General features: G+C 40.0%; 1 protein-coding gene across 1 annotated transcript in view; it reads right to left on the bottom strand.

The window, feature by feature from the left end:
- The window catches only part of LOC126252072 (cholinesterase-like), a 61,865-nt gene that overhangs the window by 19,599 nt on the left and 25,572 nt on the right, over positions 1-16,694 (bottom strand). The window contains 5 exon segments of the mRNA XM_049952919.1: positions 5,573-5,754; positions 7,438-7,588; positions 8,789-8,900; positions 8,902-8,989; positions 16,288-16,473. Coding sequence (XP_049808876.1) covers positions 5,573-5,754; positions 7,438-7,588; positions 8,789-8,900; positions 8,902-8,989; positions 16,288-16,473 — 719 coding nt within the window.

Raw genomic sequence — 16,694 nt, forward strand, 5'->3', positions numbered from 1 at the left:
GATTAGATCGTCCGCGAATGATATCGCATTAATATGTTTATTCCGCCAAAATTTAGTACTATTGGTAAATAGTAACACGTGTGTTAATGACTTCTGAGAAAAATTTGTTGGTGTAAATGACGGTCTTAGTTTATAATCCCCTCCCATGAAACATGGACCTTTCCGTCGGTGGGGTGTCTCACGTGCCTCAGCGACACTTATAGATCAGCAATGTATATTAATCGTTACAAATTTGTCGTGCTCATCGACAGAGGATTCGAAAATACGTTAATAACAGTCTTCGCCCTTAAAAGTGAAAGTTAAATATCACGTAGAAAAATAAGCGTGAGTGGTAATTAACATTACAGTGAAAATAATAATGGGATAATTATTAGATGACATCAAGACTGTAATACGTAGCTATGATTGCTGTGGATGTTGTGATTTACTTTCTGCTTGGAGTGAAAAGCTTAACACAGAGTGCAATTAAGTGTAGGATGTAGCTGTGTGTCCGAAACATTGATTAATATGAAACACAGGCACTTTCAATCACGAATCATACGAAATACAGAGATTAGAAACGACTCTCACAATTGTCTGCATAAAAACTCTTGAACCGCAGATAAGGATCTTCAGCAACATACATTCGCTAAACATTTTTCGTAGTGTAGAAATTAACATACAGGATATGAGATGTTAATCATCCTGATGACATTTGCAATCCCGAGTACCTTTTTTTTTTACCACTTTACTTGGTCACGAAGAACAACACTTCCCAAGATTGATTACTAAATAAGTAATGCCCATTGTGGATTACATATATCTATAAAGCTAGAGTATTGACTGGCGTTAAAGTAAAAATCGAATAAGATAAAAAGGTAAAAGTAGCCACATTGTCACAGATGAAGTGTGTCCTACGTATAACGTTGCAGACATTTTCGCCATGACAGCGACTTACACAAAGATAACGCAATAAGTAATTACGTAGCTAACTTGCGCACCTACTGGTAAAAACCTGCAGTTCTGTTTTCATGTAGATAAAATTCTCTGGCTATAACACTTTACTTCGTACAAGTATATGAAAGGCGAAGAGCCTCGGGCGACTTTGAGACATTGTCCGATAGATCGCTTACACCAAGGTTTCTCAGATTAAACACAGAAATCATAATTTTAAAAAATAATACGAAACGTCGCAAGGAGACACCATGTTATTAATGGTTTTACGCGGAGGAAAGTCTATTCATAACATGGTGCTTTCTTTCGACGTAAAATACCCTTATCATTTCTGTGTTATTAGTTATGGCTTAAATAAAACAAGTTTTTCTCATTTGTTATAATTTTATGTATTTTATAAACCTCGAAAATAAAAAGGTGGTCCATAAAGGTACGTGGATGCTCAGAGGGTGTCGTCAGTGGAGACGTTTGGGAAATCTCTGATTTACACTGGCTGACAAATGCTCCGGATTCCGAAACGCAGTTCCACAGGAATAATCACAGGCAATGATAGACACAGTACATATGTAACTACACTGGAGGGGTATATTTGTAACTAAAAATGGAACAAATTTCACGACGTGGGAAAGCAGGCTAACAAAGATAGATATTGTTCATGTTTGACATGGGACAATCTCCCAACATAAAAGTCGTTATCGCACTCTCAGTAAGAAATATGCCTGCACATTTTGCACCTTTTCTGCATCCTATTTAACAAACTGTTGAGAAGTCCTTGTGGAATATTGTCCCACTCCACTCTCAAGGTGGTTTTCAGTTGTTGCACGGTTCGGGGAGGGGCTCTTTGTTGAGAAACAGGTCTGTCAAGACCACCCCAGGCATGCACTAAGGTGTTTAGGCCTGGAGAATACGCAGGCCATCGCATACGTTCAATATTTTTACCTTCCAATGTGCCGGACACTTCAGCAGTCCTACGTGGGTGGGCCGGACAGAGTGGCCGAGCGGTTCTAGGCCCTACAGTGTGGAACCGCGCGACCGCTACGGTCGCGGGTCCGAATCCTTCATCGAGTATGGATGTGTGTGATGTCCTTAGGTTAGTTAGGTTTAAGTATTTCTAAGTTCTAGGGGACTCATGACCTCAGAAGTTAAGTCCCATAGTGCTCAGAGCCATTTGAACCATTTGAACCTACGTGGGTGGGTACTGCCGTTCATAAACATGAAGCCGGGACCCAACGCACCTCTTAAACATGTGGACATGATCCAGAACCTCCACTCTGCAATATCGTGGTGCTGTAACGGTACCTCGCTCAAAGATATACAGCAGTGTTCGGCCATTGCTCACAATGCCTGCCGACTCAGTGACGCCTGGGCCATACCGACGACGATAATGAACATTCTGGTACCCAGAATCACTTCCACAGTGAAGTGGCATTCGTCGGAGAACTCTGCTCTGGACCAGTGTTGCTGAAACCAACTAACGTGCTCCCTACGCCAACGAACTCTTTCTCAACGATGGCATAGTTGAAGTGGTATGTATTTAACTGGCTTCCTAACATACAAGCCAGATTAATTTAATCACCACGAAATGGTTGTGGCACAGATACACGTATCAGTAGCGGTTGCAAGGTCTGCAGTGATCTGTCTGGTAATGAGATGTCTCTTCTTTCCCGGAATTAGGGCTGAGTATCGATCATCTTGTGGTGGAGTGGTCCGTCTAAGACCAACGGGATGCTTCCACATAGCACTTCCACCTTCAGTGGCCTTATTTAATCCCGAGATGACACTTTTGGACAGGCCCGTTATGGTGGCCACAGTAGTGATGCATTGAGCGACTTCGAACTGTCCTACTGCTCGTCTGCGATCATATTCACTCAACGATATCTTGCAGACATGTTGCGCAGATCGGTTCCACAACAACATTCATCACCACCGTCCTGCATGAGCTGTCAAATGCGTAAATGCGTACAGAGCATACGTGCAAAGACTGCAGGGAACACGTCCTGCCCTCTACATTTCCTTTCGTTATTATTGATAGAGTGTTCCGTAGCAATTGTCGGTTGTTCCGAAGCTGTTCGTAGACGTTCCTTAGCAAGTGTCAGCTGTTCCTTAGCATTTGTGAAGCAGTGTACGTACGTCGTGAACAATAACCATAACACTCTCTTAGGATGCTTTCCACGCTATTTTTACATCTAACTGTTTCACGCCGCTAAGAACGATAGATGTAGTTCCATACTTTGGGAAAAAGCGTGTACATTGTTCCTCTGGAAGGTCGTATTCACAAGCCGACATTGCGTGACTGTATAGGATACCTTTCGAAAATCAAGCAAGATAGCATCAACCAGGTTTCTGTTATCTGCTATCTTCTAGATCTCATGGACGAACAGAACAGTTAAGTTTCACAAGACGGCTGCCGAGAAATCTGTGTTGCTTCGTGCAGAAGATATTATCAGTCATCAAAACCTTACAATAACAGAGTATAAAGGTTATTCGAAAATTCTACAACACGTTTCGTTCAGTGGTGTTGGCTTGTGGGTATAGATACTTGCATCTGTACGACAATCATTAACGGAGAACGTAATCACTCGCGCCTTGCTCCAGTAGCTTGCATTGTTTCAAAGTTCAAGAGACTTACGATAAATGCTGCTAGAACAGGTGAAGACTTGTTTTCTTAATTTACGTTGTTTATAGCCCGTTATGTCACTTTTCCTCTGTTGAGCTTGTCGTACTTCGCAGCCAAAGGCTCTGGACAATAGGGTTTCAGTTCAGCAGCGCTCGGATACCAGGAGACTTTTTTGAAAGCCGTAGAATATGGACAGGAATGGTTTCCAAATGTTGTGCTTCACTCTGAAAGGGATGCCGTGTTTATCTGTCAGCATCTGGGGTCGACAATACGCTCACAGACTTCCTGAGATCCTTGAGCACCGACCTATATTAATGTTTCACATGTTATTCAAGAAAGTGACGCAGGAGAAGTATCCTCTTCTTCAAGAAGAATATAGTAGTAATGCTGACAGGAGCCGACTTGGGCTACAGAGCGATGTAGGAACACGCGCCGAAATACTGACCAAAAGACGTAATATAGAAGATAGAAGGAATAAGAGGAAACTTACGTTTATAGCTTCTGAAGAAGTGGAGGAAGCTTTGACGACGCTGACTGGGGCATTGTCCTCAAAATGTTGCAGGTAGCAGTGATGAAATACAGGTAACAAAAAGATCTACGGCCTGCGCAGAAGCAACACAGGGTCACAAGAGTCGAAAGATTTGAAAGGAGGCAGTAGTTGGGATGGAAGTGAAACAGTGTTGCATACAGTGTTACACAATGTGTGCAATTAACAAGCAGCAACGGAAAGTAAATGGTTACCTGGAAAGGATGCTAAAATTCAGGGAAAAGAAATAACACTGACATTTGCCGGTGGCAGTTGGCGAAAGACTTCATAATTCAGATGCTCAGAAAAAAAATTATAAACTGAACGTCAACAAAAGCAAAACAACAATAATGGAATATAGTCGAAAGAAATTAGACGTGCCAAGGTAAATACATTGAGAAGCGACACACTAAATGTATCTGATGAGTTCGGCTGTTTGGGCAGCAAAATAACTGATGATAGCCGAAGTGAAGGAAATATCAAATGCAGACTGGAAATAGCATGAAAACCGTTTACGAAGAATTATTTGAACATCTCATATAAATATGAATACCAAGAACGCTTTTCTGAAAGAACTTGTCTGGAGTTAGTAATGTACAAAAATTGAATAGTCGTAAACAGTACAGACAGAAAAGAAACTTTGGAAGTGTGTTACACATAAAAGTTGCAGATTGGATGAGTAGCTTTTGTAACTACAGGTCCTGAATCGTACTGGTAGGAAATAACGTTTGTTCCACAACTATATTAAAAGAAGAGATCACTCCAAAGTATATATGATGAGGTATTACGGAAGATTGAAGAGTTAATTTGCAATGGAGGCAAGTTGGAAGAGAAGGGTATCTGGGATAGGGTATTGAAGAAGACTTCCAAATTTTGACTGCAGTGAGCAGGATAAATAAACATATCAAATTATTAAACGTCTTTGTTAAGACAAGAGTATCTTAATATCTATAGCTGTACTGTATTTGTATACACTAATGTAGCAGTTGTGCAGAAACAAAGAGGCTTGCAGTTTGCTGAAATACACAAGCTTGTATAGTTGCATCAAACCAGTCTTCAGATCAAAGCTCTCAAGAATAAATGTGATTGTAGGCAGACTTTGTAGTTGATTGTAACGCTTCTCTTGCTGGCTTCGGAAAAACCAGTAGGTCCTTCTATTCATTATCAGATCCTTAGTCAAAATTTCACCAAATTTTTTTTATTTGTTTGCCGAATTTCTCTCCTTACTCCCAGTTTGGCTTATTTGAATATCTGTTTCTGTGCAACACTTCATTTAAGACCCTGATGAACCTAACATTGTTCATGTAGCCTTCCTCTGACTCAGTGTTACAGCAAACACTTATGTCATGATGGTGCAGCTTTGTATGTTAGGAGCATAGTTGCTCGTCTCATAAAACACCTCCATTTCAGGAATATATACTTCAATTTACATTTTGCTTGTCGATTAGGCTAGCTTGGTAATTAGGAACCAATAATAGCAATACAGAAATACTCACGTAGACCAAAGGGTCTGGATCATCGACAGAAAGAGTGTTGTTGCCAAAGTAGAAATCCTTCAACTTGTAGGCGGCCTCTGTCTGCTGTTCTGACGTAGGGAGGTGAAGACTGGGACCTACCACAGCTGCAAAGTCTTCGTTCAGACTGGCGATCAGCTCAGAGTCTTCAAGAATTGTGAATCCTGTGAAAAAACTACGAAAAATAAACAAGAGCGAGAAACTGCAACATATATGCGGTAACACAGCTGGGCATATCAAACTTTCAATCTTCTCTGTTAAAACAAATATGTACTAAAATCTTTTTCTGTCATATATATTTGTATATACTATCCATTCATTAAAATCGATTAAACTGACTACAGTATTTGTAAATTGTTATGTTAAATAGATCTTAATATAAAGGACGCAACAAAATCATTTATGAATAACTGACTATTTTCTCTCTGAATTAGTTGTTAGAAATAGTATTTTGACAGCAACAGATATAAATACCATAGAAAAACAAAGCGAAGTGAAAAAAATGGTTTTTTGAAACGCTTTGACGTGTAAATATGTTATTTAATCAGCAAAGATTTTTAATGAGCAAAGATTTGAACTGTAGACAGCATGCTCGATTTATGTTTATTATGGCATAGCTTTCCATCTTTAAGTACCTGCCAGGAAACTCTGGTTTCGTTCGTTTTATATCAGTGACGACGAACAATTGGCCCAGTTACTTCTCCTGTAAAATATATTCCAGTGGTTTATTGGCATTTCAAACAAATGGAATGAAAATCGAGTGCTGCGTCCAAAAATCAAAGAATATTATGAAACTTTCTGACTCTGCAGTTCACAATTAAGTGCCTGGCAGAGTATTCATCGAACCAGCTTGAAGCTATTTCTCTATGTCTCCACTCTCGAACAGCTAGCGGAGAAAATGAGCCCTTGAATCTTACTTTATTATGATAATAATTTCTTTCTGTGTAAATGGGAGCCAACGGAAATTTTTCATACACTGAGGAGAACGTTGGTGACTGAAGTTTGGTAAGAAGTACCTGTCGCAATGTGTCATATCCGTGGCACGTCCTCCCCTAGTTGGCGATAATACAGAACGAATTGCCCTTCTTTGAACTTTTTCGATATCCTCCGCCAATCCTATCTGATGCGGATCGGACGCCGCATAGCAGTACTCTAGAAGTGGGTGGTCAAGCGCAGTGTAGGTATTCTCTTCAGTAAACCTGTTAGACTGTACTGTCAATAAACCGCAGCCTTTGGTTTGCTTCCGCCCATTATTACCTACGTGATCGTTTAGGTTATTCATAATTGTCTTCACCAAGTATTTAGCTGAGTTTACAGCGTTCCGTTTTGTGTGATTTATCGTGTAAATTAAATTTAGCGGATTCTTTTTAGTGTTCATTTGGATGACTTTACACTTTTCATAATTTAGAGTCAATTTCCACTTTTTGCTCCATATAGATATCCATTCTAAGAAACACAGCCCCAGTTAATAGAAGAGAAAATTTCAGCGGACGAAAATGATTGACGATAGATTATTAAGAGGACTAGACTGACTTATCACGTGTTATTGATGGGAATTTATTATACTATAGTCTGTATTTTTGGTTTCGACCTTTTAGTCTTTACGTATAAAAGTAGCGGTTCTGTAACAGCACTAATACGTTAAGATAAAATGAAGCATATAAAGGCAGCTGATGGAACATTTAAGAGACGTTAGACGTCTAATTTTAAAGGGCAAAATAATATCTTTGCTGACATTTTTTTAAGCTTGAATTTGTGCTAGTGTTACGTTTATCGAGAAAGCGCTGGTATTGGGGAACAGGTTTTGGCAGGAACGTTCCAGATAGCAGCAGACAGGCGATACGTACCAGTTTCCGCAGAAGTAGTGCCTGTCATGACAGGAACCTTGCTGAAACGGCCGTCGATGAGCATCTGGATAGGGGAGTCAGAGAGGAAGGCACCCTCCGTGTCGGGCTCGATGTTTGGCGCCCATAGAACGCTTATAATCTGCTTTTTCTCCTAGAATCGTAAAGGGAACTGTAGTTCACACATTAGATACTGTAAGTCATGTAGGTATCAAAACTCTACCTAGCACCACATATAATTTCGCTTTAACAAGTTTGTTTGCATGGCCGTCCTCCGCAGCAAGCATAGGAATATTTTCTTTCGTAAATGAAACCGCCTTTCCCTGCTGGCACTTAATTTATTCATCCCAGACGCATTTCGCCTTTTTCTTGTTCTAAGGCATCATCAGTGGGATGATTTGCTGATCTGCGACCTCCAGACCAGATGAGAGGAAACGCAGATCAGAAAATCGTCCCACTGATGATGCCTTAGAATAAGAAAAAGACGAAACGCGTCTGGGATAAATAAATGAAGTGGCAGCAGGAAAAGGCGGTTTTATTTACAAGACAAGTAATTCCACTTTGTTTAGAATATCACTAAATCGTTAATATCACATAAGACAAACAGATTACAAACATTAGTATTATGTATAAATACGCACTGAAAAGTAATACGTAAATTGGCTGATATAATTTTAAAGAACCGAACCAGTTGTCTAATGGACAATCCAATAACGGGTGTCACGATCTAATAAAGTTATTTCACGAAGAGTCAATGCTGCTTTAAATGTGATTACTAGCTGTGATTTTCGAGGTATAACAATGAATTATAAAGATTCTTGAAGACTCATAGCTATGTAAAATTCAGACGATCAGAGGAGAAGGTGCTATTTTCTGTGATTCAGATTAGCGAAAAATACTACAGATTACTGTTCAGTGACAATTTGGAGTTATCCGCTTATGAGGGAAGTGACATACATTAGCTGCTGGTGCCTATATATTTCATGAGTGTTTGGGCTTTGTATTATTTCACCAAAGAAATCCATCGTTACCGAAACAAGCAAGACGAAGAAACTTCAGCTACTTTTCAAAACGTAGATTAAAACCGGAAATAGCACCATCGAATATGAATCTGAAATTAATTAAGATTATTATTACATACGAATTTCTTTTCTCTGTATCAGACCACTGGCTGAACAACGAGGATCACTGCAATATATGTTCCAGCTGAAAGGATTTTCCAGGGTGACAGATAAGGATGAGAAGCTATTGCGCCAGTAGATAGACATTGTACAGCTCGTAAGTAGCAGAGTTCCAGAGAGAGCTGCTGCAGGAATGATGTGTTGCAGGATTAGGAAGAAGTGTGTCTACGTACTTCATCTGTCTGGATGAGTGAGTCGTCTACCAGAAGGTCTGTGGCGTTCACTGACTGCAGGAAGTCGACCAGCTGTTGCGAATCGTCTGTTTCGTAGCCGAGAGCGGCGCCGTCTCATAGAATGAGTGCGTGCTGCTGCGGTCGAGCGTGGGTGTCGGCCGATGAAGTTCCCGCTCTGCATAATGGCTCGTGAGAACAGACCTGCGCAGTGAACTCAGTTTTAGGGCTGAGAAATTCATTACAGATACAACAACTGAAGAGATCATTATATTGGCTTGCGTTTGGAGTGTTCTGTCTACACTGGAAATCAAAGTTAATGCAAGGCGCCTATGCTGCATTGTTAGTTACGCTCCGCGTACTTAGTTTTCCTCATGTTAATATTGTCATACCTTGAAATATGCCTTTTACAGCCGACATATAGACGCGGAATGGAAATGTTGCAAACTGCTAAAACTCATTTCTTCAGTTTCATCCACAACGCTTGCCGCCTATAGCAAAAGTAAGCCAACCCGTAACTAATGTATAGTTCGTTCGTTTGTTATTATGACTGTCTTACCATGTCCTCTAATGATGTCCATCAGCATTGAGACACGTTGTAAAGTGATTCCGGTCAGACTGCATGCTCAGTTTCCACTCAACATAATGTAGCGCAGGACCGTTTTGTACAGTAATTTATGTCCTCCAGAGACATTGCTATTTTCTTGCAAATCTGTAATTTTCATTTTTCCCACAGATTAAAAGTTCAGAGCTTTTGTGTCTGGTGAGAGCACATCCCCTTTTGTGTTTTTAGAAGCCAACGAAATTCAGTTGCTCTGGTAACAACTTCTATAATTATTTGTGCGAACTGGTAAAACATGGGTTGTCATAGATTGTGCAGTTCCATGTCTTTCAGTATCTGTTAGGAACTGTACATATTTGTGGCTGTTTAGAGTTCCAACGATAAAACGAGTCGGTGATGTGATTCTTGAAAATCCTGCAATACACGTTGACAGACCAAGGCCGTTGTTCGTTGTTTATTCACTTCCCTTAGCTGCCGTGGCTTTTTTTTAATTGGCCAGCAGTGCATATTGTGAAGAGGAATTTGCTATGTTTTTTAGACTACGCTTCATCTGCAAACAAAATTTTGCATTGAAACGCAACTTCACTTTGTAATGATCCTTTGCAAAAACACTCTACCTTTCTAAAGCTATTCGAGTAGCTGATCCAGTAGCATGGAATCAGATCCTAGTACTGAGTGCGGGAGAAAGCTCATTATAGTTGAACGTTAGAAAGAAGAAACAACCAGTTAAGAGAGTCTGGGCTGTATAAATCGTGATGTCGATCATAAGTTTTCGGAAGGCGAACTGACAGCAGTCACAGATGTTCATAAGACTGGAGCCCTTTAAACACTTTAACTGGACAAGTAATGTTAATAGCAGAACAGAGAGATGTCTACACAGAAGTGCAGTAGGGTATCAGTTTCCAGAGTCATGAAATATATAGCGGTATTCCCGATACGGAAATCTGAGTCGTCGTCGTATGTGCCTGAAGATGTATATACAAACCAAGAGACGCTTTGTTCTGCAGTGCGTCTTATTTAAACAAATAGTCTATGGAAATATTAGTCAATCTTGTTAATGAATTTGATTACATACCCAAGCTCTTCGGGGGAGGGAGCGGGAGGGGCGCGGGCGTCCTTCCACAACAAAGAAAAGATATTACCTCCACAATAGTTCCAGCAGCGTTGATCTAATGTGCGTAGGACGGCGGCCCAGTATCACTCTTGTACGGGCATAGCCACAATAACCGAATTTACTTCATCGTTATTGATGGAATCACTTAAAAACACTGCCAACTCTCACTTCTTTATAGATCTAATGATGTCACTGGGAGTGGAATCGTCCTCAGAACCATAAAAACATTCATTTTCAGTAATCCGGATCTTCATCCTCACTAAGAACATCCGACTAACCATCAGCAATGTTGTAAAGCAGACTTAAGAACCAGAGCGATTTACCGGTCTCTGTCAGAGCAAATTAGAGACAACTATATAGGAATTGAAATACGTTTCATTGAGAAGTTCCCTTTTATTCCTTAAGGAAAGTGCGTATGGTGAAATTGGTCAAAAAGTGCCACTTTCCGATTATTATCTCTTAATGATATTTGATCTCTCCTGAATAATGTGATACATCATTTGTCGATTAATTCCAATTGAAAGTGTAGTTTTTATTATTTCAAAGTTAACAGTGCAAATGTAAAAAAAATCCAGTCATTCTGCACTGACTTCCTGAAGTATCTCTGTCTCCGTAACTATTCAGTCTAGAAGGCTGTGGTTTTAAGCTATTTATTCCTTGAATTCATGGCAATGTTCGTGCTGAGAGGTTGGATGCAGTGCGAAAACAGAAACGGCGGTATTGCACATGCATTTTGTTGAGACTCTAAATGGTAAAGGAAGACTTCCGACAAAAATGTTGGTGTATTCCAGCAATATTACGGAATGGCAATAAGAAACAATACACATGACCTAAGGGATGGGCTACATTCTTCCACAAATTACCTACCGATGATACACCTATGTATGGTCTCTGCGCACCTGGTGATGATTCATGATGGAAGTACCACAAAGGCAGCGGGTACACAGGAAAAATTTTGGCACAAATATAGCATACTATCAGCAGTGATGGAAGCTATTAAACCAATATATAGAGAGAATGCTGATTATGGGCCTGCTCGTTTCTAGGAGCTGTCATGCCTCCTATGTAAGTTTATATCAAATGGAATGTTTAAATCTGATTTTCTGAAAATGAATTTTTTTAATTTGTGACCAATTATCTGGGAACTATTACCGATATGTGTATCTAATTTTACACTGTGTCACCTCTTAGTATACTGCTGCTGCTGGACCACCAAAATATTTCTACCTATATTTTTTTTACTTAAAGAAGCAAAATCGTTTTTCAAAAAATTTTACATGAATTTTTTTAAAAATCATAAATAACTAATTATTTGTCAGTATATTATGATACTGGTACTGTAATAAGAAAAGGAGTGAAACTATACTTCATAAAAATTTCCAATCTCTATCTGTCAAAGGTTCTGCGATAATGGGTCACCAATATTGCAAAAATTAACACCGTAGGTGCAGCATGTATGTAATCGCCTTAATGGTGACTAATTTCGGATACCTGTACACATTTTCAAAGCATCTGTAAGTGTGAGAAATACAGGCTGTAGCCTACGTACATCAACTGCCCCTGCATTGATCAATGCGATACTATGGCCGACTCAACAACAGTAAAATACACTACATAGTCCGGACATTCTCCAATATCTGACCTATGTGGCGTATTTTACTGTTGTTGAGTCGGCCGTAGTATCACTTTGATCAATGCAGGGGTAGTTTACGTACATAGGCTACAGCCTGTATTTGTCAAGCTTACTGATGCTTTGAAAATGCTAGTCACCATCACGAAATAAAAAAGATATTTCTCAATGCAACTTACGACAGAGCTACAACCATTTATTTCAAATTTTAAGACAAGTTGCGGACCTATTTTTCACCTTCGGCATGCTGCAAGTTAGTAACGATACAGTAAACTTTCTTCAAAGAGCACACCTCTGCGGTTCAGTTAGTTCCACTAAGTAGTCCTTGACAACATGAAAATCAGTTTTACTGCTGTCCTCTTAGCATTTCAGAATTATCCGTAAAGATTGCATTAGAAACGAAAAATACTCTCACGGTAAAATCTTAATGAAGCTTTATGTGCCGTTCGAAGTGTTGTTTGTTTGGTGGATATTTCATTATTTCTTGCTTTTCCTCCAACACGTGGAGTGTTGGCAATTCACAGGCACGAGAAGCATCCAGAATTTCCAAATATCAAGTCAGGTTTAATGTTAACCACGCTCGTCTTATCTTGAACATAAGAGTTTTACGTTTGAATAAGATTTTTAAACGTAGACTGGTATTCCTTGGGAGTCATATTTCATGAAAAGCTATTATCAGTTGTAAGAGAATACTCTGATAACCTAGCCGCTGAGGGCCCGGAAGCACATCCCTCCTATAAGAGAATATGTTGTGAAGACTTTAAAATCAGTAAACAACTTGATGTTCTTCAGTGGAAGATTCAGATTTTCTTTACTACAATTTCACGGAACACAATCGTCCTGACAACATTATGAATGCACTTTCAACGGAATGAATTGATCATGTTATAACATATGTAACAAAAACGTATGGTCAAACTTTTCATGAAACATTCCTCACACGCAGAGAAAGAAAATATGTTGTATGGACATGGATCCGCAAACGCTTCATTTCCATGTCAGAAAGTTTATACAACTCTTCATCACATTAATCATGGAAGACACAAAGGGAAAGTAGTGTATCGGTACAGTAGGAAACACTCCCCTAAATTAAATGTCACATCAGAGATCAGCTAACGTTCTGTCTCAACATTCGAGAAACTGACAGCCATGGCTAGTGATAAGGAGAAAATACTTTCGATTCAAGAAGATAAGAATATATGAAGTGTAGCGTATTTTAAGTTCCAGTGTTCGCTTTACTGTATTGGAAACAGATACCATAATTTTTGAGTAGCATGTTTAGACGGATCCCTAAATGGTAAATTATTTTATTAGTCACTTTTTCCAGATATTATTTATAGGATATCGTTTTTATAGCATGAGATTCTAAACACTCTGTGCTGAATGAGACGTGAGTTCATCATCAAATTCTTCGTCGCCAACTCTCTGTGTGCACTTCAAGGTAGCAAAGTTGAAAAGTTGACCTAAATGTTCAAGTCGTGAGGGATTTATTTTCCGTCGTTAAAAACAACAAGAAAATACGTGGTATTTTCCACCAGGCGCGTTTTTCTTTATTGGGTTAAAGCATCATCAGTGGTCTGTAATTAAAAATGTATTTACTATTGGATTCATTTTTAAGATGGAAAAACAGTTCGTTAACAATTTGTTCGGTTTTATTTACGGTGATTTCTACTTGGTTTCTCGTCTACTTCTGAAATTACCTTCCGCACACTTTGTCGTATGCTTTATAAAACGTAAGAACAACGGAAAATTAGACCACAAGTATCGGTGTCTAATGAAGAAAGACATCAAAGACGTGCTAGCAGACGGTATTTAATGATGTAGGTGAGAAACCAAGCAGGAATAACTGTAAATGATGTCGAACAACTTGTTAACGAACTATTATTCGGTCTTAAAACTGAATCAAATTGTAAACATCTTTAACCACAGACAATTCATGATGCTTAACCTCAATAAAGCGAAACGCGTCTAGCGGAAAGGCACGAATTTTCTTGTTGTTGTAACGACGGAACGAAAATTCCCTCAGGGACTTTAAAGCAACTACGGACAATATGGCCACACAAATGAAGAAAATAAATGTCCACGACTTACTTACCTGGTTAAAAACGGAGGAGAAACTGGTCCAAATGGGAGTCGAAAGTCTTGTTCCAAACTCTCATTGTTTTAAATTAGTTGCCTTGAATCAGTGGATAATGTGATATAATTATAGAAATGAAGTTCTGCCTTGAGAAAACACAACCACTTCTTGTTTAACACCCAGACGTGTTTCTGTGAAGTTTCACTATCATCATTCACTTTATTTATTTTCATAGTGAATTTACTGGTGTCTGTACGGATGTCTGACATTCGCTGTAGAGCTGATTTTTGTTCATGTGTCTTTTTTGTCGTTGTTGATTACTCTTTTTCATGCTTCTGAATGTTTTGTAAACTGACTCTTTATTATCTAATATATTCACTAGCTGGTGTGAAGTGAGTATCTGATGAACAGTGACATTGCCTGTTAGGAAGCACAGTTTGCATAACATGCAGAGTAATCTACAAAAAGCATCATACTGAAACAGATACCATCTGATCGTACTGCAAATGTCAGACAATCACATGAATACCAATATGCGATACTATGAAAATAAGTAAATTCAATGACAGTGGTGAAACTTCATCGACACATCCTTGTGTGTTGAACAAAAGCTATATATGGTTCACAGAAGCTACGGTTGTGGAATTCAAATCCAGATCATGAATTTAGTGCGTCCCATGAGTGGTATATAGCATATAAGCAGCGGAGGCAGCTGGCCAATGAAGTCTTCATGATGAAGGTGCTCCTGCTCCATCCTTACGCTGTACAGTTGGGTTTTATCGTGCACCAGCTGGAATCCAGGATCACACGTCTTACGAAAAATGTACAGAAATCATTGCTATATGTCGTGCTTTTGTACTGAATGTGTCACATTGCCAGAACCAAACATATTTTAGTTGCGTAGATCTTCTAACATAATGTCAACACAGGTGAGAACTCTGTCGTCGCCAAACTTGTTTCTTTCAGCATTACTGGTGGAGATGCCACTTGTAGCAGGGTAACACCTGATAAAAAGCTGCTGGGACGTATCATTCTTTGGGATAAACAGAGACCCTTCTTCTAAAATGGCTCTGAGCACTATGGGACTTAACTTCTGAGGTCATCAGTCCCCTAGAACTTAGAACTACTTAAACCTAACTAACGTAAGGACATCACACATATCCATGCCCGGGGCAGGATTCGAACCTGCGACCGTAGCGGTCGCGCGGTTCCAGACTGTAGCGCCTAGAACCGCTCGGCCACTCCGGCCGGCAGACCCTTCTTCTAACGGGATGCTATTCCATCATACCACTGCCCGCTGTTGGGAAGGGTATCACATTTGATGAAATCGAGGATTGACATTGTTTCGTCTCAGCATGACACCGTACTTTACTGAAGTCACGAATATTGCAGAAGCCCTTCTGGTACAAGAGTCAGTCCGTGTATCAGTAACGAGTAAAAGTTCGTACCGTCCACTTTACACTCGGAAACCATCCACAGAGTTATTCAGTAGCATGTCCGGCAAAAGTCTCAAGAGTCACTAGAACAGTATGGTGCAGCACTTTTCGCAGGTGAACTCAAACGGTAAGTTCTGAATGTGAGCAACATGCTAGAAGGTATCTTCCCGAAGTAACCGTGGGCTCAGATGCAGCAGCATTTACTTTCATTGAGTGGCTACTGGGTACGTCCACATTACTGGGTGTGGTCTATCTGGACGTCGAAAGTGGTCTGCAGGACACGTAGCACCGCCTTGTGAACTGCCGCCTCCATCTGCACCTCAGTAAGTTTAATATGGACAGTGCTTACATGCACTAAACTTTGAGTGAGGAAAATCCATCTGAGGCCATCAAGCAAGCAGATCATCAGAGACTAACGATACACAACCCAGCAGTTGACATATTATGTACATGTGGCCATCTGATTTCTACCCAGCTATGTCCTGCGCTGTTTAAAAGACTCTGGGCTCTTAAGGTAACATAAATGAATATACTGTAATTAATACTCGGCTTTCTGGAATTTTGTAATCTACACTTAGAACCACTCTAAAGGAGCACTTTCTGGAAGCTTTTGCAGAGATTTCCTGCGGCCCCTATAAGTTAAATAATCTAAAGATGTTCAGAAACTTAGAATATAGTCTTACCTGAGGACATCGGTGAGACAAAATGCAGAGAGATGGAAACGCCACCGGCGCTTTGTCCGAATATTGTGACCTGCTGAGGATCGCCGCCAAAGCTCGCGATGTTCCTCTGCACCCAAGTCAGCGCCAGCTGCTGATCTTTAAGACCCGCGTTGCCAGGGGCGACAGCGTCTCCCGTGCTCAGAAAACCTGCAATTAACCATGATATTAACCCACGATTTCAATATTTGAACTAAAAACACTTTATCTTCACCGATGCATTGAATGCTGTTAGGGACAAACATTGATGACTTGGACGTGAATTACACCAAATTAGATCGGCATTACCGGGTAAGTGAAGCCTCAAAGCCATCCTGTCAGTGGAGAAATAGTTACGCGACAATCCTTCCGTCTTGCGAAGCAACCTCATG

Source organism: Schistocerca nitens, chromosome 4 (assembly GCF_023898315.1).
Source record: "Schistocerca nitens isolate TAMUIC-IGC-003100 chromosome 4, iqSchNite1.1, whole genome shotgun sequence".
In the NCBI taxonomy this organism is placed as follows: Eukaryota; Metazoa; Arthropoda; class Insecta; order Orthoptera; family Acrididae; genus Schistocerca; species Schistocerca nitens.